This window comes from Pseudorca crassidens, chromosome 20, assembly GCF_039906515.1.
Source record: "Pseudorca crassidens isolate mPseCra1 chromosome 20, mPseCra1.hap1, whole genome shotgun sequence".
Classification (NCBI taxonomy): Eukaryota; Metazoa; Chordata; class Mammalia; order Artiodactyla; family Delphinidae; genus Pseudorca; species Pseudorca crassidens.
In genome coordinates, this window is record NC_090315.1 from 55,972,319 (window position 1) to 55,999,594 (window position 27,276).

Consider the following 27,276-nt stretch of genomic DNA (forward strand, 5'->3'; position numbering starts at 1 on the left):
GGGAGCCTGGGAAGGGAGGACAGCCAGCAGACTCGACGTTCGTAAGCAGGTGACCACTGCAGGCACCTGTGCGTGTCCCAGTGGGACCTCCCGGGAGACTGTGGAATGTTCTCTCAGAGTCCCTCCCCTGAAGGATGATGACACCCGGGTAGTTACTTACCAGCTCCCATTCTTCCCGGATTGAGGTTGGCTCCTGGGATGCAGTGTGACGTGGATGCCATTGGTCATATAGAACTTTCTCTGGTGATCTCTGGGGTCATCAGAGAAGGTATGATGTGCAGGGCACAGATGGCATCTTCTGCAGCCGCCCTGTCCAGTTGTTCAGGTGGAGTACTGCACAACTTGGAGAGGACCGAAATGTGTCTAGGCGCCGCTAGAGCTGGGAGCATTGCAGGAATGTATTTCAGTCCTTAAAGGAAAGGCAGTGGAGCATCACTAAAAACCTGTGCAAACAGGGCAACATGAAGATGTCATGCTGGTCATTCCCAGGTGCCTGTTCCATGCCCTACAGCATGTTATATTAAAAGCCAAAAAAAAAAAAGGAGGAGGCAGTAGAGAGTAAGGCATGGCCTGTACAACCATCCTCGGCATCCCTGTGTACATGGATGGTCACTTGCCCTTGGCCTCATGCACTGCAGCTCTGGAGCTGATCCGCGTGCATTTCAAGCCCAGGCCACCCCAGCAAGTAGGAAGAGCATCAGGGGTGCCACAGACTCGCAGGCTCCTTTTCCTCCTGAAGCGTCCGCCTCATCCACCCTCCCCGGGCTCGCTCCGCAGACACCTGAGCTGGGACTTAGGTTTCGGGGCAGGAACAGGAAACAGCACCTGGCAGCGTTCTCCCTCTGCGACTCCAAGGCTCTGCCTGGCTGCCCTAGAGCAGGGTTTCCCTGACTGGGGAGCAGGAAGCAGAATGGAATCTCTTTCCCAGTTCCCACCCTAGGAGAAGGGCAGAGATGGAAAGAACCAGAATTAGGACCCGTGCACACTGTACACGGCAACAGCCAGCCTCTGTCCTTCTCTCATCCTTTCAACACTTGTTTAGTGAGCGTCCCTGCTGTGCCAGGTGCTGAAGGTACAAAAGTAAACCAGCCGATGGGGCCCCTGCCCTCCCAGAGCGGATGGTGTGGCAGTGGGCGGAGCGGGTGGGAGTGAGAATGCGATCGATTTCATCAGGGCTGTGATGAAAGACGCCAGAGGCATAATTAACGTGGTCCACGGCAAGGAGTCTCAACCCTGGCTGCGTGTCAGAGTCACTGGGAAGGCTTTACAGAAGCTAAACACACATAAACCCTGGGACCCAGCTCTCATCACTTCGGTATATTCATCAGAAGGCATGTGCAAGAAGGTTTACAGCAGCATTATTTGTAACAGCCCCAAACTAGAATCTGCCTCAACCCCAGTGTCCTACAGCAGGAGAACGGGTACGTTGTGGTGTGTTCACACGAAGGCACACTGCAGGACAGCAAGAATGAACAAACTAGTGCAACCAGCAAGCAGCGAACTAATCTTACAGACGTAATATGGAGGAAAAGAAGCCACAACCGAAAGATACACAGAGTGTGAATCTCGTCCCTTGAGTTTCAAGAACAGGCAAAACCAATCTCTGGTGATAGAGGCCAGAATGGTGGCAGCCTCGGGGCAGGGACTTAGGTGGAAAGGCGTGAGAGGAGCTTCTGAGTCCTTGGAAATGTTTCACATCTTGATCTTGGTCAGTGCTTCTCAGCTGGGGGCAGCTCTGACCCCCAGGGCATATCTGGCAACATCTGGAGACATTCTGGGCTGCAGAAGGAGGGGTGCTGCCGGCATCCAGCGGTGGGAGTCGGGGATGCTGCGGAACACGCTGCCACGCACAGAGCAGCCCTGAATCCTCTGAACTTTCTGGCCGCGGATGTCCGAAGTATCGAGAGGAGGAGCCCTGGTCTGGTGGCTGTTTATTACACAGGGGAACTTGTGATAGTCACAAAGCTCTGCACCTACGATTTGTGGACGAGACTGGCCTGATGTTTCCCCCGGGGTGTGCTGGAGCCCAGGCACACTTGGAAGCACATCTCTTCCCAATTCCACAGTCAGGGATGGCATGTTGGTAGCGTGACTTCAATCATGGTGGGAGTATTTACACCAAGAAAATTGGCAAACACTACCAATCAGGGCTCCTTTCTTTCTGGAGACTTTGTTGTTAAGACATTTACCCTCATCCCACTGGTTATATCTTAAAGAAGAAGAAGAAGAAAACAAGGTGCCTGGGCCCCACCCACTGCAATTCTGATTTAATTGGGATGTCCCTGGCATCGGGTTCTTTCTTTTTTTTAACACCTTAGGCAAGTGGAGTATGTGGCCAGAGTTGAGAACCCCTGCTCTAGGGGGAAGTGAGGAGGGGATTCTGCAGGGAGGTGATATTTAAATTGACACCTGCTGGCTGTCAGCAAGGCAAGAGGACAAGACGTTCCAGGCAGAGGGAGCGGCATGTGCAAAGGCCCGGCAGTGCAGATGGAGCTGCCATTGGTCACACGTCCTACCCATGGTCCTTAAACACCTGCTTAAGAGTCCCCTGGAGCGCTGCTTGAAAATGCAGACTCCTGGACGCAGCGTTTCCGGGCCAGGCCCAGGAATCTGCATTCTTAAACTCCACAAGTGATCTGCTCCACGCTAAAGGCCACTGCAGGGGAGGAAGTGAAGGAAACTGAGTGTGCCCTGAGCAGAGAGCGGGGCAGAGGCAGAAGACGAAGTTGGAGAGGAAGGCCAGGCCATGGAGAGACTCGTACCACTGAGCTTCTCCCACCTCCACCTCCCGTGCTGAGCTGCTCCTGGGGTCATGTCAGCGGGTCTGCGGCAGGGCCTGAGCCTCTGCTTGTCTCATAGACTCCCAGTAATGCCGCTGCTGCTGGTTGGGGACCGTGCTTTGAGTGGCGGAGCTGTGCCTGTGTGTCAGTTGTGGAGGTTTTATTCTAAGGGCGTTGTAGTCGCCGATGGGTTTTAAGTAGAGAAGGGACTTGATGAGGTGTCAGTTTCCAGACTCCCCTCTGGCTGCCGCTGCAGAGGCCAAGCACGACCTTGGGGATCCCAGTAGGCGGCGGTTGCTACTAGGTGCCCAGGGTGGAGGCCTGGGGAGGACGAGGCGGGCCTGCTGCCTCCCGCTCAGGCCTGCCCTGATTCCCTGCTCAAGACAGCCCAGCCCCCTCGCAGCCCACAGTAGCTGGGGATCCAAGTTCTGCCCTCACCTCCCCCAGGAAATCACGCTGAGGGATGCAAGACCTTCCCTAGGCTCAGGTCCATCCCACCCCCTCGGTCAGTCCCTGGAAGATAAAACCCCGTGCTGTCTACCGGGCCCATCTGCGGCACTCTCAGTAGGTACGTGATGTACTTGCGCACAAGAGAACAGACAACTTGACCCAGGTTAGCATAGCTCGCTGGAAAATCGCCCGATCTAAGCCAAGCAGCCTTGAAAATCCACTCCTAAATCCCAGCAAAGGCAAAGGGGATGGAGCTGAGTACTGGATAGCAAGTTTGCCCTGAGTAACTACACCACATCCTCCACCGGACCACACACAATTTTCCATCAGGCATAGAATTCTCGGACTTTAGCTAAAGGGTTTTGTTTTTCCCCAGCAAAGCTCAGAGTGTATTTATCAAACATCCTTGGTGGGCTCAGCTCAGGCCTGGCTCGTGGCATGTGCTGGACAAACTCAGGCCCTCTGAGCACACTGGGTGTGAGTTCTGTGCTTGAGCCGGTCCTTGTGCACAGGGAGCACACGCGTCTCTTTGGAAGCACAGGCGCATGCGTGTGGCCCATTTAGGGAAGGACTGGACGAGCAGCTGTTTGTGATCATATCATCGTGCTCTGAGTCTCTTGGAGCAGTGGGCTCAACCGTGACTGCACACACAGGAAGCTCTAAGCATGACTGGTGTCCGGACTCCACCCTAGAGATTCCGACCTACTGGGACATTAGGATGTTTAGAAGTGCCTCAAGGGACACTGGTGTCCAGCCATGGGTGGAAGGTTCTGGCACAGGGGCAGGAAGGGTGAGAGCAGTGGGTGGAAGAAATCAGGGAGGACTTTGTGGGGGAGGAGGACCTGCATGGGATCATGCAGCATCTTGGACATGCAGTCAGAGACCTGGGTTCAAATCCAAGTCCTCTCCACTTACGAGCCATGTCATCAGGGTAGTCATTTGACCTCTGGTAGCATCTTTCCTCACCTGTAATGTGGAGATGGTAATACCTACCGTTCAGAGATATCTGAAAATGTCTGTGTGGTCTGCGTGATAGCACTTAGCACCGTGCCAGCCCAGGGGCACCAACAAAGGAAGCCCGTTGCTGGAGTTACCTTTGTCCTGACGCGCGCCTCCCCGTAATATTTGGAAGCACCCAGTGAGGAGGCGCTTTACCCAGACTCAAAGCTCTGACAAGTCCTGCTATAAAGAGGCCCAGCATTTCCCAAACACATGTGACCTCAATGATGCCATAGCGCACTTTCCTCAGCTAGCACCTGTTAACCCCCTGCACTAGCATTGTTCCTCTAGGCGGTGGAGATGCTGCAAGGGGCGGGGTGGGGGGTTAGCCCAGAGCGGTGGGGTGCTACAGACAGGAGGGACGTGCAGACTCCAGGGGACTAGCATCTGGGGTTTGGGATCCCTTTGAAGGGTGTTCCCAGGTGGAGGGCAGAAGCTGAGCTTTCTCACCCAGCAGGGATGGGGCCTCAGAGGTGGGGCCTGGGCCTTGCCCCGAGGATATTAGGGGGAGGGGGACAGTTAGACCACAGGAAGCAACTAGAAGCAAAATCGCTAGTAGGTCTCATAGGTGTGTCCGGAAGGTGGCCAGGGAAGGCATCTTGGTGGAGGTGAACACCAGGGGCCTTATGGGTCTTGTGTAGAGGTTAACATCACTTATTCGTTCCACAAACGTGTCGACCGCCTGCTATGTGCTGGGACTACAGCACGTGCCTCGATGACAGGCAGCCCGGTTTGGATGCCATCCCCACCTCTCCCTGTCTGGAGGCCTTGAGGGAGCCTGTCTCCTCGCTGGTGGGGAGGGATACAGTAGCACCAGCTCATCGCACCGCTGTGGGGTTCCGGGGACACTTAGCCGCGTGCAGCCTGGCGCTTGGAAGCAGCCACTAGATGGCAGCTCGCGGCTTCTCTGACCCGCCCCCAGGGCCCGCACTCATGCCCCTCTCCACCTCTCCCCCAGCCGGGACAATTCCCCCAGCCTGAAGGAGATCCGGAACGGCTGCCAGCAGCCCTGCGACCGGAAGCCCACCTTACCTCTGCGCCTTCTGCACCCCAGCCCGGACCTGGTGTCTCAGGAAGCCACGCTGTCCGAGGCGCGGCTCAAGTCGGTGGTCGTGGCCTCCAGCGAGATCCACGTGGAGGTGGAGCCCGCCAGCACTGCCAAGCCGGCGCTGACGGCCAGCGTGGGCAACGACAGCGAGCCCAACCTCATCGACTGCCTCATGGTCAGCCCCGCCTGCAGCACCATGAGCATCGAGCTGGGCCCCCAGGCCGACCGCACGCTCGGCTGCTACGTGGAGATCCTCAAGCTGCTGTGAGTGTCCCCCGGCCTGCCTGGTGCCCTCGGGTTGGGGAGGGGGCTTGCCGCTGGCTGGAGGCATGCAGGGGCGGGCGTGCTGAGTGTGGGTGCACAGGATGCAGAGGTAGGGTGTGAGGGCACTTGTTCTGGGGTGTGTGCGTGCAGGGCTGTGTGTGTACGTGCATGCTCGAGGATCTGGACACGTGTAGGGTACAGGCACAAGCATGATGTCTACACCTGTGTCCATGAGTTTGAGAATGTGTGAGTGTGTACGCCTGCCAGGATGTGCTTCAGCGCTCGGGGCCCGAGTATGTCTTGCGTGTGTGGACACCTCTGCGTGTTGTGTAGGGTGTGGGCTCGTTCTGAATCTGCAATTGTCCTTGTGTGAGTATAAGTGGCTTTGGATGTATGAGGGCATAACAGCATGTGGGTGATTGCCCGAGTTTCTGTGTGTTGTGTGTGTCTGTGTGTCTACATATAGGAGTTGGATATGGGAGGGATGTGGATTTCTCTATAGGGGCAGTATATGTGTTTCGAGTGCCTGTGAGTGTAAGTGCACAAGTGTAGGTGTGTCCGGGTGCTTGTGCTGCTTCTGTGCATGAGTGGCTCTGAGTGCAACACGTGGGTATGAGCATTTGTGCACAAGAGCTGGAGTGTGTGTGTATGTTCTCTGTGTATGTGTGCAGATATGCCCATGAGCCAGCATGTGGGTGTGTTTCTGTGTCACACGATCCATGCACGCTTCGCGTGTGTGGTGTGTATTGGCCGTCGGGTTCCAGCAGCTGTCCCCATGCAGCCTCATCCGCTGGGCGGGGGAGGGAGCATGGCATGCGGATCAGGCTCCACGCGCCTGGCTGGTGGGAGGAGTTCTAAGCAGGAGCCGGAGACCAGTCTGCTCTGAGTGGTGCTTCTGAGCTGGGTGCTTTGGACCGTGCCTGCCCCTCCCCGAGCCTCAGTTGTGTGACTCTGGAATGGAGGGGGTCTTAGTCTTTGACCCCCAAGGGTCTTTCCAGTTCCACCATTCACACCCCAGACCCGTCTCGGACTATGTGCGCCTGGGGGGGCCTTGCTGTCCACTCGCTTCCGCCCCGCGCTGAGCTCTGCAGTTCTGTGGACCAGCCGGGCCGGGAGAACCCAGCAGACGCCTACCCCACTTGCTCCCACCAGCTCTGTCCTTCAGAACAGGACTTGGCGCCACTTGCAGGGATGGGCATTGCCCGGCGCAGTGGGTGGTGGCACGTGGGCTTTTCCGAGGGGTTGGGGGCATGACGGCATGGGCGCGTCTGACCGATGCCCGGCGCTTATCTAATGTCTGGGCACCAGGGCCCCTCGATCTGGGGGGGCCTGCCTCCTGGGGCTCGTCAGTGTTGCTGGGGTCACACTGAGTCCCTGCGTTGTTGTTGCTCGTCTCTGCGGCGTTCGTTCTGCTCTCATGAACGGGGTGCTGCCCGGAGTGTGCTCGTGGTCCGGAGGGTGGAGGCTACCTGCCGGTTGGCTGGTGAGCTGGTGAATGAGAGCTGCCTAGGGGTGCCCCTGTTCACGCTCTAAAAGCGAGGCCTGTGGTGTCTGTGGAGGTGAGCACGTGTGTGCACACACAGGCATACACGTTACGCAGTGGCTTCTCGCGATTGGAGGTGACTCTGGTTGCAGCATCCCCAAACTCTTCCTCTGCCCTTGCTTTGGCCCCGGAGAGGAGAAGGGGAGGCCTCCCTTGGTTCCGGCAGCCAAGGCCAGCTGAGGGCACGACCGCGATTAGCGATATCCCCACCCAAAGCAGATTCAAAATTCTGCTCAGAGAGCATCTCCCAGAACACGTCTCAGTCTCTTTAAGGCTGGAGGAGTCCCCGCTTTCTCCCAGGGTGGCGGCCAGCCCTCTGAGGGACCGGCCAGCCGCGGCCCACATCTCCTTCTCATCTGGCCGGGCCCGGCTCTCCTCCTGCGGCCCCTGACTCCGGCTGTTTTCCGCAGACACCTGGAACTCCCAGACCTTCTGCCAGTTCGGGCCCTGACTCATACTTCTCATTAAGCACTAAGGATTTGAGTTTCATCATGCAGTTGACACACATTTTTTTTCCTTCTTCATAAACATGCTCATGAATGAGGACTCTGTTCTTCCTGATCTGCTTCCAGACCTCCTGCCTGCCCGCATTGCCCAGCTGCCAGGTCATGGGTGGGGGTCAGGGGGCCCGTCAGAGGCTGCCTGCTGGGCGCTGGGCGGCGTTCCTGACCACTGCTCAGGGTAGCACGTCCCGCCCCACCCGGAGATCTCCACGAAGCAGGGTTTGTACGTCCAGAAGCCTTTTTCACCTTGGGGGAGCGCAGAGCACGATGTGGGCCTGATCACTTCTTTCCCTAGCAGCTTTCCTTCTCTAACCCTGCTGCCTGCTTGACTCACTGGCCCACTGGAGGGCCTCACATGTGTCAAATCCGCAAAACCCCAGCAGCTCAAAGTGCTCCAAAGCATGATATGTTGGAAAAAGCACAGATTCAGAGCCAGACTGCCAGGTTCAGGGCCCAGGGGTGTCAGTGTTAGCTTGTGACCTTGCACTGGTTACCCACCCTCTCTGAGTCGAGCTGCCCCCAGCCATCAGAGGGCATGGCCTCGGGCCCCAGCACAGAGCAGGTATCTTGCAGGCATGGACACTGGGCAGATGGGAGTTACTACACTTTCTGACTACAACTGTGTTTCCTCTATTTTAAGGTACCATTGGGAGTAAGACACATCATCGATTTAATAACAGCACTTTGAGAGGGGAAAAAAAAGAAAAAAACCCACGAATATGGCATTCAGTGCAGACTCAGTTTGCAGGAAGCGTGCATCTGAGAATTGAGGAAATGCGGCCATAGGACTTAGTCTGCTGTGTAACTGCAGGCAGTGTTCTTGGCTTCTCTGGGCCTGAGTTTTCTCATCTCTAAAATGGGTGTCTTCCTCAGAGGGGCTATTGGGAGAATTTAGGACTTGGTGAGAGTGAACTGCTGTTTTCAGTAGGACGGCTCCCCAGATGAGAGTAGTGTGTAAAGAATGGAAGGACAGAGGCTCTAATGTGGAATTGAGGGGTCCTATCAGTGCATTGTGGGGGCCAAAGAAGCCATGCTTAGAGCCTGGGCCCAGCCTGGCAGACCGCGTCCACAGGAACAGGCGGGCACCACTCCATCCCGAGAGAGTGGACAGGGGCCCTGATTAGTTGTGTTCCCATCAGAGGGCCCTCAAATAGTTAGAATTTAACACCATTGGAAAGTAACGTAAACTGCAAAACGTTCCCTGGAGACTCAGAAAAGGAAAACTATTCCCAGCACAGGTCAAGGCTGACTCTGAGATCATCACCCTGTGAGGCCCAAGCTGGGTGGTACGATGGAAAGAATGTGGACTTTGGGAGCTGGACAGAGCACGTTTGGCCTATAGTTGTTCGGATTCCAGCTCTTAACCTCCTGGGCACGTGTGTGTGGTTCACACTTTTGTTTACCCACTTATTTATGCATTCTTTCACCAAACACTTACAGCACACCCAGGTGGGCCAGGTTCTGTGCTAAATGCTGGGGACCCAACGCCCCCTGCTCTCATTCCCTCTGAATCTGAGTAGCACCAAGTTCTGAAAGCAGCGACATTGCCTGCCCGGTGGGATGGAGTGTGGGAATCTCCTGGCACACGTGTGGCCACAGGCAAAGGGATGCCCTTCCGTCCAGGAAGAGAAAAGAGCCGCCATCGTGAGGGAGAGCTGGGAGATGGGCACATCCACTGTTTTCTGATCAGCTCGAATCTGGCTATTTGTTACTTTTGCAAACACATGGATTTTAAAAGAGGCCTCATTGGGCTGGAGGTCAGCTGGAAGACGCCTCACCCCTCGGGGCCTTCAGGGAAATGCAGATGGACTTGGGGTTGTCCTCGTGACCGGGAAGCGCGATGGTGACTAGAATGTAGAAGGCAGGCGCCGGGGACATCGCCCAGGACCTCCCTGCTCCGTGAAGGACTGGCACAGCCAGATAGCGCAGCTCTGCTGAGCGGAAACGCCCGGAGTTCAGTGCAGGGAAGGGGGACTGTCTGGGGGCTTGGAGACCCTGGCGGACAAGGAGTGGCTGGAATAGCCTCCAACAGGCGGAGAGATGGAGAAGGAGGTTGCAGGCGACCGCGCGGCCAGGATGAAGCCCGTGGGTGTGGCTGGGGAGTGTGATGAGGCTCTGGGGTGGGGTGGACTGGAGCCCAGTCAGCACCTCTGCCCTCACGCGGGTCCTCAGGCCCCAGACACCACCGCTGCCAGCCGTTCCTCCAGGTCAGCTCACCGTCTGCCAGCCGCTGTCTTCCCAGTGGGACTCGGGGGCGGGAGCTGGGTACCCGGGGGCGGGGGTGGAAGGACCACCTCACCTCCTTGGTTGAATGTCAGCCAGACTGGGGTCCAATCTTCCCCCCCCACCGTTCAACTGATCATATGATTTCAGACAATGAGTCCGCCTCTCTGGGCCTCGGTTTCCCAGTTGTGAAATAAGGATAGGGACGCCTGTCAGTGCGTGCTGGCTCTCAGGGCTGCCTCGAGAATTCAGTGAATTCGTGTGTGCCACGCGTTCGCCACACCACCTGGCACCCTGCAGGCTTGCGGCAAGGACAGGTACCCCCATCCCCACGGTCAGCATCTCCGTGCTCGGGCTTCCGGCGAGGGTTTTAGATGAGGTCTGCAGAGCAGCAGAAATACACGTGTGTGTGTGTGTGTGTGTGTGTGTGTGTGTGTGTGTGTGTGTGTGTAGTGTAGTGTAGTGTATGTATGCGTATAGATGGACTGATCAGTTTGGAAAATTTCAGATGCATATTCCTGGGGCTTGTGGCCACTCTGTAGAGCCCAGACGCTCCCTAGAGCATTTGAGGCCAGCGGATCTGCCTACAGCCCTGGAAGGTCCCTGGTGGGATGACGAGGCAGAGAAGGGGGATTTGCCCAGGTCCCCAGCTTCAGAGATGAAGGCCACTCACTTCTCACCGTGGATTTTAATCCCTGGGCCAGCTAGTTGCCTTTTGAGGGAGCAGATACTTGTGCGTGTGATGGCAGGAGCGAAGCAGAATGAGCTGTGTCCCTGACACACCCTCCTGGCGCCCTGGGCTGCATTAGGTGCCTCGCTCATGGTCTTCTAGAAAGGCCGTGGACCTCCCCTTGGTCTCCCAGGCCTCGCTGTGCCCTAGCTCACCCCCAGGGGCCCCTTTGAGGACCCCACCAGTGCCCCACCCCAGGGAGCCACACACGGCATTCTCCAGGCTGTGGCCGTGACAGAGCCAGGGTTCAGGTTGGGCGCTGCGGCACACAGCCGTCAGGGCCAGGCCTGCCCGTCCCAGACCCGTGTGCTGGGGGCTTCGGCTTCCCAGAGGCTTGCTTGGCCCCCCGTGCCCTCAGGCTGCTTTGTTCTCCCCATGCCATGCAGAAGATTCCGTGAAATCGGGGAAAGGGTCTGCTTGGAGGAAGCACCTTGTCCACGGGACAGCTCCGAGCTCTGGTCTAACAGCACCTGTCAAGCTGGGTTACAATTCTACCAAGTGTGCATTGTCTCTGCCGAGCCAAGGCGGCCGCCCCAAATCCTCGGAACCACTCTGCCCTCATTTCCCACGTCCACCCCTCACCGGCCCAGCTTGTCTCTGGTGTTACCTACGCGCACCACCACCACCACCACCCCCCCCCCCCCCGCCGCCCCTGCTCCCCTCCCAAGCAAGAGAAAGGAAGTCCTCAGCCATGTAGGCTCTAAACCGCTCGTGGAGAGCAGCCCGAGGCCAGAGGGCTGGATTTCTTGCTCACGGAGCCTCGTTCAAGTCCAGCTTCTCCCCTCATGAGCTCTGTGATCTTCAGCAGGTGTCCTGACCTCTCTGGGCCTCCATTTCTCATCTGTAAATGGGGGTTATAGGATTAAATGTGTGCTGCTTGACACCTGAGGCCCATCAGAGGCCCTCAGGTTGCTTAAGGCACCTGGTTCACTCTCCTCTTCCTCCCTGAGCCCTGGAAGGCCTGGCTATCCTGTCCTTCCTGCAGGTGGGCTCAGGCCTCTCACAGCCCGGCCTGTAGCGCTCCCTTCCACCCCAGGTCAGCCTGGCCTGCCAGCCCTGAGGCCAGCACTGCTCTCAGGATGCTCCTGACAGGCGCTCTGCTGGCCACAGGGATCCCACGCCCATCCCTTGGGCCTGGCCAGGCCCCGGGCTCCTAGCTTCCCAGTCTCTGCCCAGCACACCCACCATGTATGCTAAAATGGTCAGACTGGACATTTGGAGTAAGTCCAGGGGCCAGCTGCAAACTTGGAGCTGGGCAGGGCCCAGGCCAGGAAGGAAGTCCGTCTGCCTCTGCCTCTTCCTTCACCCCTGCGTCCTCCCCCTGGTCCTGCGTGAGCTGCCATGACAGAGCCTTCAGGAGGCCGGGCTCCAGGCTGGGGAGACACTTTCACCTAGACCCCTGCCCCAACCTCCCACCGAGCTTAGCACCTGCACCCGGTGACACAACGCTGTTCATTGATCACCTCCCCTTCCTCCGGAGTGAGCCATGGTCCGGGCTGTGTCTGTCCGGGAGCCCAGCCGGTGCCTACACACCAGGCGCGGCCACAGCTCCTCTGACACCCACTCTGATTATGGGTGATTTAAAGACTCCGTAGAGATTCCTGTATTTAATGGCATTTCTACATTGAACATATTTTTTTAAAGCAAAAGAAAAACGAGTACGTGCCCCTTTTGAGAAAGGGAACAGGGCCTGCCTCTGCAGGTGGAAACAGGGGCCACGAGATGTGTTGTTCAGTGGGCAGGAGCACAGACACGGGAGCCAGGCTCCTGGGGTCAAACCCCAGCTCTTACCGACTGTGTGGCCTTGGGCCAGTGCCTGTCTTCACCGAGACTCAGTTTCCTTGGCTGTAGAATGGGGATGGCGGGTGCATCCAGCTCACTGGGTCTCTGGGAGGAACACAGGGGCTGATCCATGGCCTGGAAGAGCCCCTGGCTCGAGACACGTGCTGTCTACAGTGTTTGCTCCTATTGCTTTTAGATTTTTCTGGAAGCCATAAGTCAGTCAGTGACAGGTGGGAGGGAAAGAGGGAAGGGGTTTAGAGGGAAGACAAGCCAGCTGTAAAAATCAATGACCACAGGTATGAGGTCGAAAGGGGTCTGTCTCCACGTCTTGATCTGGGCTCCCTGTGCCCATCCACCCATGGGCAGCATAAAGCACACACCCAGCCGCGGGCACTGGAGTCCGAGGACCTGGCTGTGAATCCTTGCTCTGAGCGTCCTAGCTGCTTGAACTCAGGAGGCACGAGGGGCCTCGCTTTCTCACCTGTAGGGCAGGTGCGATACTCTTGTCCTCAAGTGCCTGTTCTGAGGACTAAGTGAGCCGGGCTGTGCCCACTGCCTGGCCTGGTCAGTGCTTAGTAACCCTCAGCTGGCAACACTGTCAGAACTTATCTCAGGCCACAGGCTTTTCTGGGAATTCTTTTCGGTGTGTCCGGCGGCTTTCCTCGGAACACTCCAGGGTGTGAGCTGGATTCTGAAGGCTGCCACTTTATCATCACTTTATTTGGAGGAAGGAGGGGTGGGAACAGTTCCTGCGCCGGGGTTATCTAAACTGTGCATTGTTGGTGAGGGCAAATTATTTGTTCTGGGGGGGTGAGAAGATCTTCCTCTTTTTTGGAATGAAGTAGAGACAGACATACAGCATATTAACAGATATAGTGTACTTAGAGAGCAATTAAGGAAAATGTTGAAAAAGCTCCTTGGGGCGGCGGGGGGCAGAGGAGTCCAACTGAATGAAAAGAAGGTTGAAAAACAGCGAATTCTGGGACTTCCCTGGTGGTCCCGTGGTGAGGACTCCACGCTTCCACCGCAGGGGGCACAGGTTCGATCCCTGACTGGGGAACTAAGATCGCACAAGCCGCATGGCAGTGCCAACAAAACAAAACAAAACAAAACAAAAAACAGCGAATTCTATACATCAGGGAGCCCCGGGCCCACAGGACCACAAATGAGGTCTGGGGTCCGGGGCCGTCCTCTGCTTAGGCCAGGTTGCAGCACAGACCAAGGGGCTTAAACAACAGAAATGTATTTTCTCACAGTTCTGGAGGCTGGAACTGTGGAATCCAGGTGCGGGTAGTGTCGGTTGTGTCTGAGGCCCTCTCTGCTCGGCTCACAGGTGGTCATCCCTGTGTGTGTGTCTGTGTCCTGATCTCCACTCACGAGGACACCAGTCCGGTTGGGTTAGGACCCACCCCAATGACCTCGTTTTACCTCAGTCACCTCTTCCTGGGCTCGGGTCCTGGGGTTAGGACTTCAGCGTACGAATCTGAGGGGGATACGTTTCAGCCCATGACAGCCCTCTGTGCTCTGGAAGGTAGAAGGAACGAGGGTCTGGGAACCTGGGTGTGGTGGAGAGGAGGAGGAATCCGGGGAGCTAGGTGACCAGCCCCTTCGGCGGCCACGGGGAAGTCTCCGGAGAGGCTTATCAGGCCTTGCGGCCACGCTGCAGACACCAGCTGCTTGTCCCTCGGGGCCCCTGGGAGCCGAGGTCGCCAGACTCTCGCCCCATCTTTGACCCTGTGTGATAACACACCATTAACCGCCCCTCGTCTAGACCAGCCCTGACCGTCGGCCCCTCTCGTTCCAGGTCTGACTATGATGACTGGAGACCGTCTCTGGCCAGCTTGCTTCAGCCCATTCCATTCCCCAAAGAGTAAGTCCCACACACGTCCCCAGCACCCTCCGGCCCTGAAAGGACAACCTCCGTCGGCCACCCCGGCCTTAGCAGGGGGACCGATCAGGTCACGGGACGCACTGGGGGACACCACAGACGACAGCGGGAGATGGAGATGGAGGTGTTGGTCCTCAGCTGTGGGACCCCGAGGAGGCTCACTCCCACCCCCGAAAATGGGGAAATCACGTGCTTGCATGGCTAGATGGCTTCACTGAGCTAAGAGTACAAAGGCCCCATGCGGTCACGTCAGCGGTGTTTATTGTGCGTCAGATGGGCGTAGGAAAACCTGCCTCTCCCGTCTCCCGAGGGCCAGAGTAGAAATCCAGACATAACGCGTGCGGAATGGCTTTGTGTGCTGCGCGGCCATATGCTGAAAGCTCCCTTAGTACCCCCATTACAGGATTAGCTCCCGCCCCACAGTGAGCTGGGCCAGGAACGGACCCTTCCGTCTCGCCGGCCCTTATCCCAGTATTGAATTTATCACGGGAAAATAGGGAGAAAACTCTCTGGTGGATAATGGCCTGAGGAGAAGGCTTTGTCTAAATCACCAGGCCCTAAAATGCCTGCAGGCCTGTTTTGATAGCTGTGAAGGAGCCGGGCCCCAGGAGGCAGCTCCGGGGGCTCTCTCCGGAGGAGCTCTGTGTTTCTGAAATGCGGCTCTCCGAGGGGCCATTACACTCAGTAATTACCCCATTTGCCGGCCCAGCTGGTCCCTGGAGCCCCCAGGATTTGAGACTGGAGAAATCCGACTCCTGAGAGCAGTGGCGTCATGGGCTGCAGTCGCTGTTCCCACAGCTGCGGGGATACACCTGACAGTGGGCCCATGAGGCGATTGGCCCTGAGAAGGGTCCCCGGTTGCCGCTCGGATGAGTGGTGGCAATGAGCGCAGCCGCGCCTTAGTGGTGGAACAGTTCACAAGCACACCTGGGTCCCTGGTGCCCACGTGCAGACGTGCTCACGTGCACCCCCCGGAGCGCCGCTTCTGCTTCCTCTGAAGCCTGGTGCTCGTGACTAGGTGCTACCGTCATCCCCATTTTACATTAGAATTACCCTCCTTTTAGAGTAAGCAGGGGCCCGGGGAGCTCAGCCCGTTCCCGTTCCTCTGCTCCATGTCATGTCGAGTGGGGACACGATGTCGGTGTTTCATGCTCAACTTCCCCTTCATTCTTGGAATCCGGCAGAAAGCCTGCCGCCCCCAGAGGAAGGACCCTGGGTCACTGTGCTGTTGCGAACGCCCTGCTCACTGCGGTTTTCCCTTTGTTTCTGTTGCAGAGCGCTCGCACACGAGAAGTTCACCAAGTGAGTATTTGGGCAACGCCCTTGTTACCTTCTTCCCGGACGAGTGTCCTCTGTCCTGCGGGCGTCCCCCAGCAGCCAGCCCTCCTTCCGGCCCGTCCTCGTCACGTGCCTTCTGGGAGGCAAGGATGGCTCCTCCCAGAAGTTCTCCCGGAGACGCGTGTCCAGGCCCGTCCAGGCGTCTCCTGATCCCGCCAGCTCAGCCGGTGCCCCGCCCCTCCCCAGCTCTGTCCTCAGCCCCCCATCCTGGCCCACCCCAGCCAGGACCCAGGGCATGACTCTGCCCCTACCCCGTCTCTTTCAGGGAACTGAAGTACGTGATTCAGAGGTTCGCCGAAGACCCACGACAAGAGGTGAGGCCTCCCTCTCCCTCGCAGGCACACGGTCCAGGCTGCAGCAGGGCGCATGTGGCTCTGTCAGGGCCCCTTGTCCCCCGCGGGCATCCTTAACAGTTTACAAAGGCTCCTTTGCCTTGTGCATAAACACAGCCCCCCAACCCAAGTGTCCAAGCCTGGCCCGTGTTGCCAGTGTTTTACTGTAAACTGAGGCTCCCCAGAGGTGTTTCCCACCGGCTGTTTCTCCTTAGGGCACGGGCCATGATTTAGGGCCAGGCTGGCGCCCGGGCTCCTAACCAGCTCTGAGATACGGCTCGTCCTCTCTGGTCCTGCCGTTCTGAGTGTCAGCGGGCCAGGGAAGACGTCTGAGCTGGGCTCTGAGCCAGGTTTTACTTCCCGGGCATGGTGGCCTAGGGCCTCCCCGAGGGGCCACTCTGCCCCTCCAACAGCTGGGCTTCAGGGAGAGGGCAGCAGCCTTCCCTCCCAGAGCCCCTGTGTGTGAACAAGGACTCAGAGTGGGCTGGGAACCCACCCCAGCCGTTCTCCCATTGCATCGCTGTAATGACAGCAACAGCCTTCGCTGGGTGCTCACGCTGTGTCAGGCACATGCGTTCTCTCATTTAATCCTCACAACAACCCTGTGACTAGGTACTGCCATCATCCCCATTTTACATTGGAATCACCCTCCTTTTAGAGTTGAGAAAACGGGGGTTACATGCCCGAGATCACACAGCTGGTACACGGGCCGAGGCCCTACCCTCACCCGGGGGTAGTTAGGCTCCAGAAGGGGTGAGCCCTGCAGCGTGCACAGCGGGCCGGGCGGGGGCTGCCCTGAGGTGCTCAGGCCCCTCCTCTGTGCACACAGAGTCTGGGGCACGAGGAGCCTGGTTCCCAGGCGGGGACAGAGGCGGAGCCGGAGGATGAGGGAGGGAGTTACTCTCGGTGGAGCCAGAGTACATTCTAAAGAGGCCACACTATAAAGCCTGGTTCGAGAAGGATCTAGAAGGATCTAGTTCTAAAACACCATGATTCTACACCTGCCTCCAAAAGCGATCCTCAGGCAGAAGCCATAGACAGGGAGCTTTTAAACGTCTGGGTACCAGCGATGGTCTCCGTTCTTCTTAACCCTGAGCCATCCCTCGCCGTGCGTGAAGGCAGAGTCTCAGAATTCCCCTGGAAAGTGAGGCTTCATTTCAGACACCGACTTTGAAGTTGATGAATAAAAGTGGTACCAGCTGCATCCCAGAGCGGAGCGGCAGTGCCGAGTGCCAGGAGGGAAACTTCCCAGCCCGGGTAACGCCCGGGAGGCTGCTGAGGACACGGCCCCCCAGCAGGCCCCTCTTGCCAGCCGTGCCTCCCGCTTCCGCCCGCCTCCTGCTCTGATTTCCTCTCCTGCTTCTCTTCCCCTCACTCGTCTCCCTTCCCACCTTCTCCCTCCCAGATGGAGCCACAGTTGTTTTCTTATAGATTCTCTGCTGTATCTGTTGAACAGAGTTTCATACTCTTGCTTCCTTGTTTCTTTGAAGTATAGCTAAGTTAGCGTCCGATAGTCTTCCAACTCAGAGGGGAAAGTCAGAGCCCTGCCGCCCCTGCTTTCTGTTTACTTGTGTGTGGGTTGTGATCAACTGAATATTTGTGAGTAAGTGACTCTTGGCAGGAGCTCGTCCTTCACTCTCTCCCTGCAATTACAGCGGGGCCGGGGTGGATGTGGAATTCCTCCCACATGTGTACACGTGTTTGCACACACGCACACACGCCACCCACACACAGACGCGTGGAGCCCTGGGGAGGAAGCTGAGAGCCACAGAGAGAGCTGTGCTTCGGGCAGCACTGAAATTGCCCCCGACTCTGGACAGAGACCCTTTCTCCTAAGGAGAGAATGTCAGGGTCCCAGAGAGAGAGAGAGAGACATCGGCGGGACAGAGGCAAAGCCTGGGGACAGCACCCATGAGGGTGAAGTAGGGAAGCAGGCAGACCCCCAGAGGTGGAGGGGCAAACGCCCCAAAAGTGAGGGAGTGGGGCAGAGGTTCAGAGAGAAAGGAGAGCAGAGAGAGAGAGGAATTGGAGACACAGAGAGGGGGACAGACACCCAGACAGAGAAAAGAGAAAAAAATGCCCCCATCCAAGGTGCAGGAGAGAGCGGCACAGAGGTCCCTTTGCGCCTCTCTACCCCAGCTTGGCCACAGACTTGCCTTATTCAGGGCAGCTAAACAAGCCAGGGCCCGGCCCTCCATCCTGAGGTGCTGGAGTGCCCCTGTTTATGGATATCAGAGTTTTTCCCAAAGGCTTTCCGTGGAATTTAGCAGAAGGCTGGGCGGGTCTGGACTAAACTAAGTTAAACCAGTTCCTTAACCGTGGGACTTGTCTGGGCGTTTGCCATTGGTGTGTGTGGATCGTGGGCCACCGTCGTCATGGGTCTGCAGGGGCTGACCAAGCGCTCTCCCCCTGCGGCAGGTCCACTCGTGCCTGCTGAGCGTGCGAGCCGGCAAGGACGGCTGGTTTCAGCTCTACAGCCCCGGAGGGGTGGCCTGCGACGACGACGGGGAGCTGTTCGCCAGTATGGTACGTGAGGGGCAGGGGTGGGAGTGGCCGGAGCCCCGGGCGGGCACATTGGCTTCCCCTCCCCTGACCAGTGAGAGAGCCGCCCCGCGCCTGCTGGGGCCAGCCCTGGAATTTCCAGGCTGAAAGGATGCCGGTGATGAAGATGGTGATGGTGACGCCGGCCACAGGTGTCACTTCCTCATCTCTTACCTGAGCAGGCCCCGAGCCAGAGGCTCCCCCAGCAGCGTGAGGAGGGACACTTCCTATTACCCCATCTTCCAGACGTTACAGGTGTTAACTGCCCAAGCTCATCGGGTTCACTGCAGCGCGTTGCTTTGTTCAAGGGTCTGAGCGCGTAATGGGCACAGGTATCCTAGAAGGCGCTGCAGATCCATCCGCCAGCTCGTCTGATCCTTGCCCCGTATCGCCAAGGTCAGGATGACCGGCCCACCTTGGAGATGAGGCATCTGAGATCCCCAGACCAATAACCGCATCCTTGGTGACTCCTGACACTTTCCTTGTGCACTGTGACCGACACCTCACATGCACGATCTTTCTTCATCTTCACGGCAGCCCCATCTCTTAACTACCTCTGTGTGGAAACGAGCACAGAGAGGTGCAGTGGCTTGCCCGAGGTCACACAGGCCTCCGGCCTCCAAGTTCCTCCCTCGGCCAGGCCCACGCTGTCCAGAGCCGGCCCTTCTTCCAGTAGCAAAGAGTGTCCATCTTGTGAAAGGAGGCACAGATGCCCCTTCCCCAGGGCAGATGCTCCTCTAGGCGGCCGGCAACCTCACCTAGCCCGCTTGCTGACGAAACCAGCTCCGTTCCACAGTCACTCATGCTCCAGAGCTTGAGGAAGGCGCAAGCCTAGGCCAGCCGTGGCTAAGGTTGCAGCCCTGCTACACGCTAGCCTGATGACCTCGGATCAGTAACTTGCCTCTCGGGGCCTCGGTTTCCTCGTCTGTGAAACGGGGAGCGTAGTCCTGGCGTCTCGGGGTTACCATGGTGATTGCCTGCGATAATATATGCGAGGCACCGGGCCAGGGCCTAGCGCACAGTGAGTGCGCAGAAGTGACGGGTGTGGCTATTCTCATCCCTACTGGGCAGCCGGTTCAGTGGGGTGAGCAGCTCATAGCGCTCTCCGCAGTGAACTTGGCAGTGTTTGCGCGGTGACGACAGACCCCAGCACTGCCTCTGGATCCTCTCTGGAAAGGGGCTTATTTTTAGGTTCCTTTCCTTACGCACTTGCTCTCCACTCCTCGCCTGCTGCCTGACGTGTCCCCTTTGAGTGCCCTGTGTGTCCTGAAAATGCTGGCCTTGCCTGCCTGCACCACCTCTCACAGGCTTCTCTGCTCTGATGTCACAGCTTCACCATGGCAACGCCCCGTGGTCCCCCCCGCCCCTTGGTGCGGGGACTGTGAGAGAGAGAAGTCAGGGAGCTGGCAGCTCCCCAGCCTGAGAGATTGCATTTGTATGCCAGAGTTGTTGGTGATGGAGCAGAAAAGAATATACGTGGGGAAGGAAGCAGGCAGCCCCTGGATGGTGATGCGTCGTTTCCATGGAGACACATGGCACGGATGAGGTCCCCTTGATTAGGCTGCCGTTTCCAACCGCAGAAGGGCATTTGCTCTAACGTGAAGTCAGGGGGAGAGCACACCAGGTGTGTGGGCCTCCCAGCTGTTGGTTGGGGACCCTTGCCCTTGGGCACCCATCTCCAGATGCACCAGAAAGAAACACACTTTTCTTAATGGCCGCCCTGCGGCTAACCCAAGATGGAGCAGAATTTGCCAGTTCTTGGGCTTCTGGGGCAGGCGATCACTCAGAATACCTTTGGGACTCACAGGGGGCTTGGGAAGGGGAGACGGGGCTCCGTACTCTTCCCTACCCTGCGTGTGAGGGGTGGGCCTGTGCACCCTAAGCAGGGGCTGCCGAGACGTTTCCGCCAGCTTTGACAGTGCCAAGACCCAGAGGGCCAGGTGTCAGCAGAGTCCCGAGGGGGACGGGAGAGGGGGCTTTTGTGTGTGTGTACGGAGCGGAGGTAAAACATATATAACATAAATCTTACCACCTTAACCATTTTTTTAATATTTTTATCGAAGTGTAGTTGATTTACAATGTTGTGTTCATTTCTGCCCACCGTTTTCAAGTGTACATTTCTGTAGCTACACGTGCACCGACAGTGTTCTGCAGTCACCACCACCATCCATCTCCAAACCTTCATCTTCCCAAACTGAAACTGTCCCCGCTATAAACACCAACTCCCCACGCCCTCCCCCAGCCCCGACACCCCACCCCACCCCCGCTTCTCCTTTCTGTCTCTGTAGTCTGACCCTAGGTCCCTCCCATGAGTGGGACCCTACCGGATATGTCCTTCTGTGAGTGGCTTACTTCACGCAGCACAGTGTCGTCGAGGTTCATCCACATGGGAGCCGGTGTCGGGGGGGGGGGTCCTTTGAATCCCCCGGGGAGAGTCTGGTGATCGTTGCAGATGCAGCGTCCAGACTGGGTGTGGGGCGTGTCTGATCCGTGTCTTCTGGTCTCACGATCCTTGTAGCGCGTAGAAGGCAGGCACCGCGGGCCACAGCCCACGCGGTCACTGCCCTTCGTCTGGACCATCTCTCCTCACAGGTGCACATCCTCATGGGCTCCTGTTACAAGACCAAAAAATTCCTGCTCTCCCTGGCAGAAAACAAGCTGGGACCCTGCATGCTCCTGGCGCTGAGGGGGAACCAGACCATGGTGGAGGTAAGGAGCTGGCCCGAGTCCCTGGTAAGGTTGCCAACTCTCCCAGGACTTCATCCTTGTTGATGGAGCACCTTCTAGGAGCTTCTAGGAGCCCCGAGTTATTACAAGAGCTGGGGACACGGCAGCGGATGAGGCAGGCACAGCCCCAGCCCTCCTGAGCTTAGCGGGAGTGGGAGACCTTCATCAAACCGTCTGCTAATTTCATTTTAATTTCACTTTTTGATCCACGTGGGTCCAAGGGATCGATTGGGCAGGTTTCTGTTCCCTTTGTCTGTTGCTGCAGAACAGACCACCCCCAAATGGGGGCTTCAAACAATAATGCTCATTTATTTGCTCCTGGGTCTTGGGATGACTGGGCTCAGCTGACCACTTCTCGCTCTGAGTGTCTCATGGGGTCGCAGTCAGATGGGGGTGGGCTAGGTCCTCCCAAGGCTGCTTCCCTCACGTGTCTGGCACTGGCCTGAGGGGACTCGACCAGCGGAGGCTGGAGCAGCTGGGGCTGCCAGGCCGCCATCCACACAGCAGCCTTGGTCGTAGCCGTCCCACTCACCGAGGAGCACACACCAGCCCCGGGCACTCATGTCACCTCTGTCTCCCCCAAAGTCCCCAGAAGCCTGGGGCTTCCACAGCCACTGTCCAAAGAGACCTGGCAGAAGCTAGATCTCTTTTCCTGACTCAACCTCAGAAGTCAGGCAGCATCACTTCTGCCACTTTCTGGCCATGAGAAGTCGGTCCCCGGGACTTCCCTGGTGGTCCAGTGGTTAAGACTCCACGCTCCCAATGCAGGGGGCATGGGTTCAATCCCTGGTCAGGGAACTAGATCCCACACGCATGCCGCAACTAAAGATTAGCATGCCACAACTAAGACCCAGTGCAGTCAAATAAATAAATAAATAATTTAAAAAAAAAAAAAAAAGAAATGAGGGCTTCCCTGGTGGCGCAGTGGTTGGGAGTCCGCCTGCCGATGCAGGGGATGCGGGTTTGTGCCCCGGTCTGGCAGGATCCCACATGCCGCAGAGCGGCTGGGCCCGTGAGCCATGGCCGCTGAGCCTGCGCGTCCGGAGCCTGTGCTTCGCAACAGGAGAGGCCACAGCAGTGGGAGGCCCGCGTGCCGGGAAAAAAAAAAAAAAAAAAAATAGAAGTGAGTCACCGAGGCCAGGCCCATAGTCAAGGGGATGGGAATTAGACTTCACCTCTCAGCAGGGAGAGCATCAAAGAGTTTGACTCCCACAGCTTTCCGTGGAAAAGCAAGGGATAGAAAGAGGTGTCCTGTCTTTCGGGCTCTACCAGGCCATAGGGGCCCGGCGTGCATGGTGCCCACAAGCGTTAACCAGGAGCTCCCACGCGCTGAGTGTGCGTGCACTAATGTTCCCGTTACACAGAGGGGACACAGGGGCAGGCGATCCCCCCAGCATCACACAGCCGGAAGTGCAGAGAGCGGGGAGAGAACAAGACCTGGGAACGCACGGGTGTGCCGAGCTTGGCCGCCTCCCGAGGCGTGAGGGGCTCTTGGGACAGGCTGAGGGTTCAGGCCTCCGCGCCTCCGAGGACCAGCCCCTCCCAGAGCCTCGGGCTGGCGGTAACTCGCCTCCCGGCTCTTGGCAGATCCTGTGCTTGATGCTGGAATACAACATCATCGACAACAACGACACGCAGCTGCAGATCATCTCGACCCTGGAGAGCACGGGCGTGGGGAAGCGCATGTATGAGCAGCTGTGCGACCGGCAGCGGGAGCTGAAGGAGCTGGTGAGTCCACGCCCGGCTGCCCGGCCCGGCTCCGGGGCTCCCCTGCCCAGCAGCGAGAGCGTGGCTGCAGTGAGCAGGGCAGAGCCCAGGGTCCGTGGCACCTGTGCCGGCCTTCACCTCACTGACTCCTCCTCCAGACCCAGAGAGGTCGAGATTGCCACCCGCCACTTTCCAGATGATCAGAGAGGCTGAGTCTGTGGCCCAAGGTCAAACAGCCCATATGGGCCCGCTCACAGCCACATCCTGTGTCACCCTCCGAGCCAAGCCTGGCAATGGCTGTCTGTGCCCCTCCTCCCTCCCTCCCTCCCTCGCCCACTTCCCTCAGGCCCTTCATTTCAGGGCACGGGGCTCGATTTCCAAACGCCAGCACCCGTACCTCCTGGCCAAAGGGCTTTCTCTGTCCACGCGCACAGCAGGACAGGAGGGGTGGAAAATTCACACCCCGTGGTCTCCTGGAGCAGCTCTCAACCAGTGACTGACAGGAGAGGTGGGGTCTCCCTGTGAGATGTGACTTCGCCACCATTTCCCCGAGGCCCAGGGGTAGCTGGGGTGATCACAGCCTCTTCCTTTAGGGGCCTTGTGGTCTCAGTTCCCCGCTCCCCTGCTGGGGTTTCTTGGGGTCGCCTCTCTGATACACCACCTGCCCTCAGACCTGGCCTCGGGGTCTGCCCCTGAGACAAAGACCACCATGTTGCCCGCCACTACCAAGGAATACAAACAGTGCCATGAGAGGTGTTACTGGAGGTGCGGGTACCAGGTGAGGGCTCAGGGAAAAGTGGGTCGTAACCAGTCTGACTTCTGTTGCAGCAAAGGAAAGGCGGGCCCACCAGGCTAACACTGCCCTCCAAGTCCACAGTGAGTCGGTTTCATTCTCCTGCAGGGCTGGGAGGGAAGAAGCGGGTTATCCTCCCCGGTGGGGAACAGCAGACAGTGTCTGCTGGAGGTGATGGGAGGAGGTGAACAGGGACCCTATGGTACTTCCCTCCCCAGGAGGGAACTGGGTTGCAGGAAACCAAACACTATGATAAAGATTACTGTTGATATTAATGTTACTATGTTACCAGTTACTCACAATGATGACGATAACAGCTCATATACATTGAGGATTCACGTACCACATAAATTGTGCTCATAGTTCATTTTATCTTGTGACAAGAAGCCTATCAGGCTGGTGCCTCCTTCCCCATTTTACAAGGTCTTCAGGGATCTTAGTTCCTTCTATCCTGCTGCCCCACTGTCCTTGGCACATAGCTTCCACCTCATAGTCCAAACTGGCTGCTCAAGCTCCAGCCATCTTATCTCCATTCAAGCCAGGAGGAAGGAGGAAGAGGCAAAGAGGAACACGCCCCTTCCCTTTAAAGACCTTCCTGGAAGTTCTGCGGGACACATCTGCTTGTATACCGTTGTCCAGGTTTAGCACGTGGCCCCACCTAGCTGGGAGATTAGCCTTAATCCAGGGCAGCCAGTTGGCAGCTAAAACTCAAGGATTCTATCACAAAGATGGAAGGGACCCTCAATGACCTCAGAATCTAGTGCTCACATACTCCCTGAAAGGGCCTCAGTGTTTGCAGGTGGGAAATGGGCACAAGCTCCCGCCTGGGAAAGTGAGACGGTCGGACACACATGCACACGCCTGTGGGAGGGACGTGGCCTCGGAACACCCCACTGGTGACTCAGGCTGTGGGTCACAGCTCCGAAGGCTTTCTCCAGCTAGGCAGCTGCCACCACGGAGACGTGGAGGCAGCCGCGCCCTCCCTGACACCCCGTTTTGTCCCAACCCACTGGACCATGCTCTCCTCCCCGCCACAGCTTTCTGTGGGGCTGGGGAGGGGAGGCTTAGGGCCTCGGGGAGCTGCTGGCAGCCCCAGGCCTCCTGAGACCCCGCCTGCCCGTCCCGTCTGCAGGATGCTGACTTGGCTCGTTTGCTGAGCTCTGGCTCCTTTGGAAACCTGGAGAACCTCAGTTTGGCCTTCACCAATGTAACCAGTGCCTGCGCTGAGCACCTCATCAAACTGCCTTCTCTCAAGCAGCTGAACCTGTGGTCCACTCAGGTACATGTGGCCTGCCCTGCCCCTGCCCCCTGCGCCCCCTCCAGGCCTGCCCTGCACCCTCCTCCATGGCTGGCTTTCTGCCCAGAACCCACGGGGCCAGTCGCTTCATCACCACGCCCCCTCCACGGCACAGCGCCCACGTCCCCCAGAGGGTCCCAGGCCAGAGAAGGTTTAGCCCCTTGTGAAGCCCAGTGGCCCGTTGGAGTCGCCAAGGCCCAGAGCAGGGACGTGCCCGGCACAGCTGACACGTGACACAGGTCTCACACCCCTGCCCAGGGGGTGTGCAAGCGGCTGGTGGGCCTCCTCCTTGTAATGACCACAGCACACGGTGCCCGCTGCCCGTGCTTAGTACCGACTGGGCTGTTAAACACATACCAGCACGTGTGGCCTCCACTCCACTGTGAGGTGCAGGCCCTGCCGACACCTTCATCTCGCAGAAGAGACCCCGGGCGTTCCCAGCTGCCCTGCTGTCCCACTGGCCCGCCCGGGGAAGGGCCACCTCGGCTCCCGCTAGTAGCCACGAGTCACTGAGTTCAAAGCCACCCTTGACAGACGGCAACACTGACTCCGGGGGGGGGGCCCTTGTCTGGTCCACGGCACTGGCAGAAGCTGGATTTGAACCGGGTCAGGGCACTGGAGTCTCTGGAGAGAAGCGAGAGCGGCCCAGGCCCTGAGGCGTGGAGGCCACGGGCCTCAGGCCTGGGCTTTGTCCTGTCTCCTTGCTCCGCCGCTGCCCCCACCTCGGGGTCGTCGCCCCGGGTGCCCGGGGAGGCCAGCGTCAGTGTCCACGCTGAGCAGGTCTCTGCCCCACAGTTTGGAGACGCCGGCCTGCGGCTCCTGTCGGAACACCTCACGATGCTGCAGGTGCTGAACCTGTGCGAGACGCCCGTCACCGACGCCGGCCTGCTGGCCCTCAGCTGTGAGTCCCTCCATCCATCCCTTCATCCCTTCCTCCATTCACGCACCGTGCTGTGTGCTCCCGGAGCACCTCCCCCATGCCAGGCAGAAGTATCCCTGCCCTCGTGGAGCTGATGCTCTAGAGGAAAAAGGAAGAATGAGTGAGGCCCAGCCTGTGCCCTCCCGACGCTGTCCCAGCCCCTGAGGGCGATCATGCTCCCCTGACCCGCCACAGCAGCTGCAGCCACAGCCACAGCCTTCACCCGGGAGTTGGTTAGAAATGCAAATTCTCGGGCCCTGCCCCAGACCTGCTGACTCAGAAACTGCCCTGTAACGAAGTGCCGGGCGATTCTCAACGCACACTAAAGTTTGAGAAGCACCGCCCTAGTAGAAGGAGCCACAAAAGACTCGAGGCACCTAGAACTGTCGACTTCTGTACCCTGACCCCAATCTCCTAAACTCAAATATTGGGTGATGTTGAGCCTGGGAATCTGCATTTCCCATTTCCAGGTCCATTGGTTTAGATGAGAGGCCCTGGGCCTCAGCTGGGAGGAATCCAGGAAGGCTTCCCAGGGAGGTGACTGGATCTGGGGGTGAAAGACACATGCGTAGGAACTGACCGAGGGGGAGGCATGCTGGGCGGTGGGCATGACTCCTGCAAGGTTGTCGGCACGTTCTGGGTGGCTTGGGAGTGGCTGGGGGCAGGTGATGGGGTAACGGAGGGCAGAGAGGATGAGGTTTAGAGTCACAGCGGGGTCCACTGTCTGCAGTGCGGCAGGCAAGTTCTGGGGACATTTGGGGTACAGGCAGTGGAGGGACATGACAGAGGGGGACCAGAAGGGAAAGAGGCTCAGAGGGCAGGGGGAGAACGTGGGCCCAAATCAGATCAGCTCCTGCCTGAAACAGACCTTCTGTACGTAGTGGTCCCGGGCTGTGCCTCTGAAACCCCACCTCCCCGACCCCGTCTCCGAACCAGAGGCCTCAGCAACTCAGTCCGCCCCCAGCTTTTCCATCCTGTACCTGCAACTGCCCCTTGTGGGGTCCCACTGACCTAATGACTGTGTCTGTCTGTCTGTCCCTGGACAGCCATGAAGAGTCTCTGCAGCTTAAACATGAACAGCACCAAGCTGTCGGCGGACACCTACGAAGACCTGAAGGTAATCCTTTTCTTCCCTCCTTCCTTCCTTCCTTCCTTTGCAAGTGCAAAGGTCCTGAGGCAGAAAGGGTTGGTACGAACCGACTTTGTAGCCAGCGTGACTAGAAAGTGAGAGAAGAGACTGGAGCCAGACCGGATAAGGCCTCGCAGGCCACGGAAGGACTCTGGATCTCATCCAGGTTCAGGAGGCTTTCAGAGGCTCTAAGCAGGGTAGTGAGTTCTGCTTTTACAAGCTCGTTCTGGTTGTTACGTGGAAAGCAGGATTTTTGAGGGCGAGTACAAGCAAGGGGTAGCAG

At 58.0% G+C, this 27,276-nt stretch overlaps 1 protein-coding gene across 3 annotated transcripts in view; it reads left to right on the forward strand.

Moving 5' to 3' along the window:
* Window positions 1-27,276, forward strand: part of CMIP (c-Maf inducing protein) — a 266,109-nt gene that overhangs the window by 235,514 nt on the left and 3,319 nt on the right. For all 3 annotated transcript variants that reach the window (XM_067718738.1, XM_067718737.1, XM_067718739.1), the window contains 11 exons: window positions 5,188-5,541; window positions 14,127-14,192; window positions 15,486-15,512; window positions 15,814-15,862; window positions 18,299-18,406; window positions 21,014-21,130; window positions 22,736-22,876; window positions 23,684-23,731; window positions 24,781-24,927; window positions 25,741-25,846; window positions 26,911-26,981. In XM_067718738.1, the coding sequence (XP_067574839.1) occupies window positions 5,188-5,541; window positions 14,127-14,192; window positions 15,486-15,512; window positions 15,814-15,862; window positions 18,299-18,406; window positions 21,014-21,130; window positions 22,736-22,876; window positions 23,684-23,731; window positions 24,781-24,927; window positions 25,741-25,846; window positions 26,911-26,981 (1,234 nt within the window). The remainder of the gene's footprint in view (window positions 1-5,187; window positions 5,542-14,126; window positions 14,193-15,485; window positions 15,513-15,813; window positions 15,863-18,298; window positions 18,407-21,013; window positions 21,131-22,735; window positions 22,877-23,683; window positions 23,732-24,780; window positions 24,928-25,740; window positions 25,847-26,910; window positions 26,982-27,276) is intronic.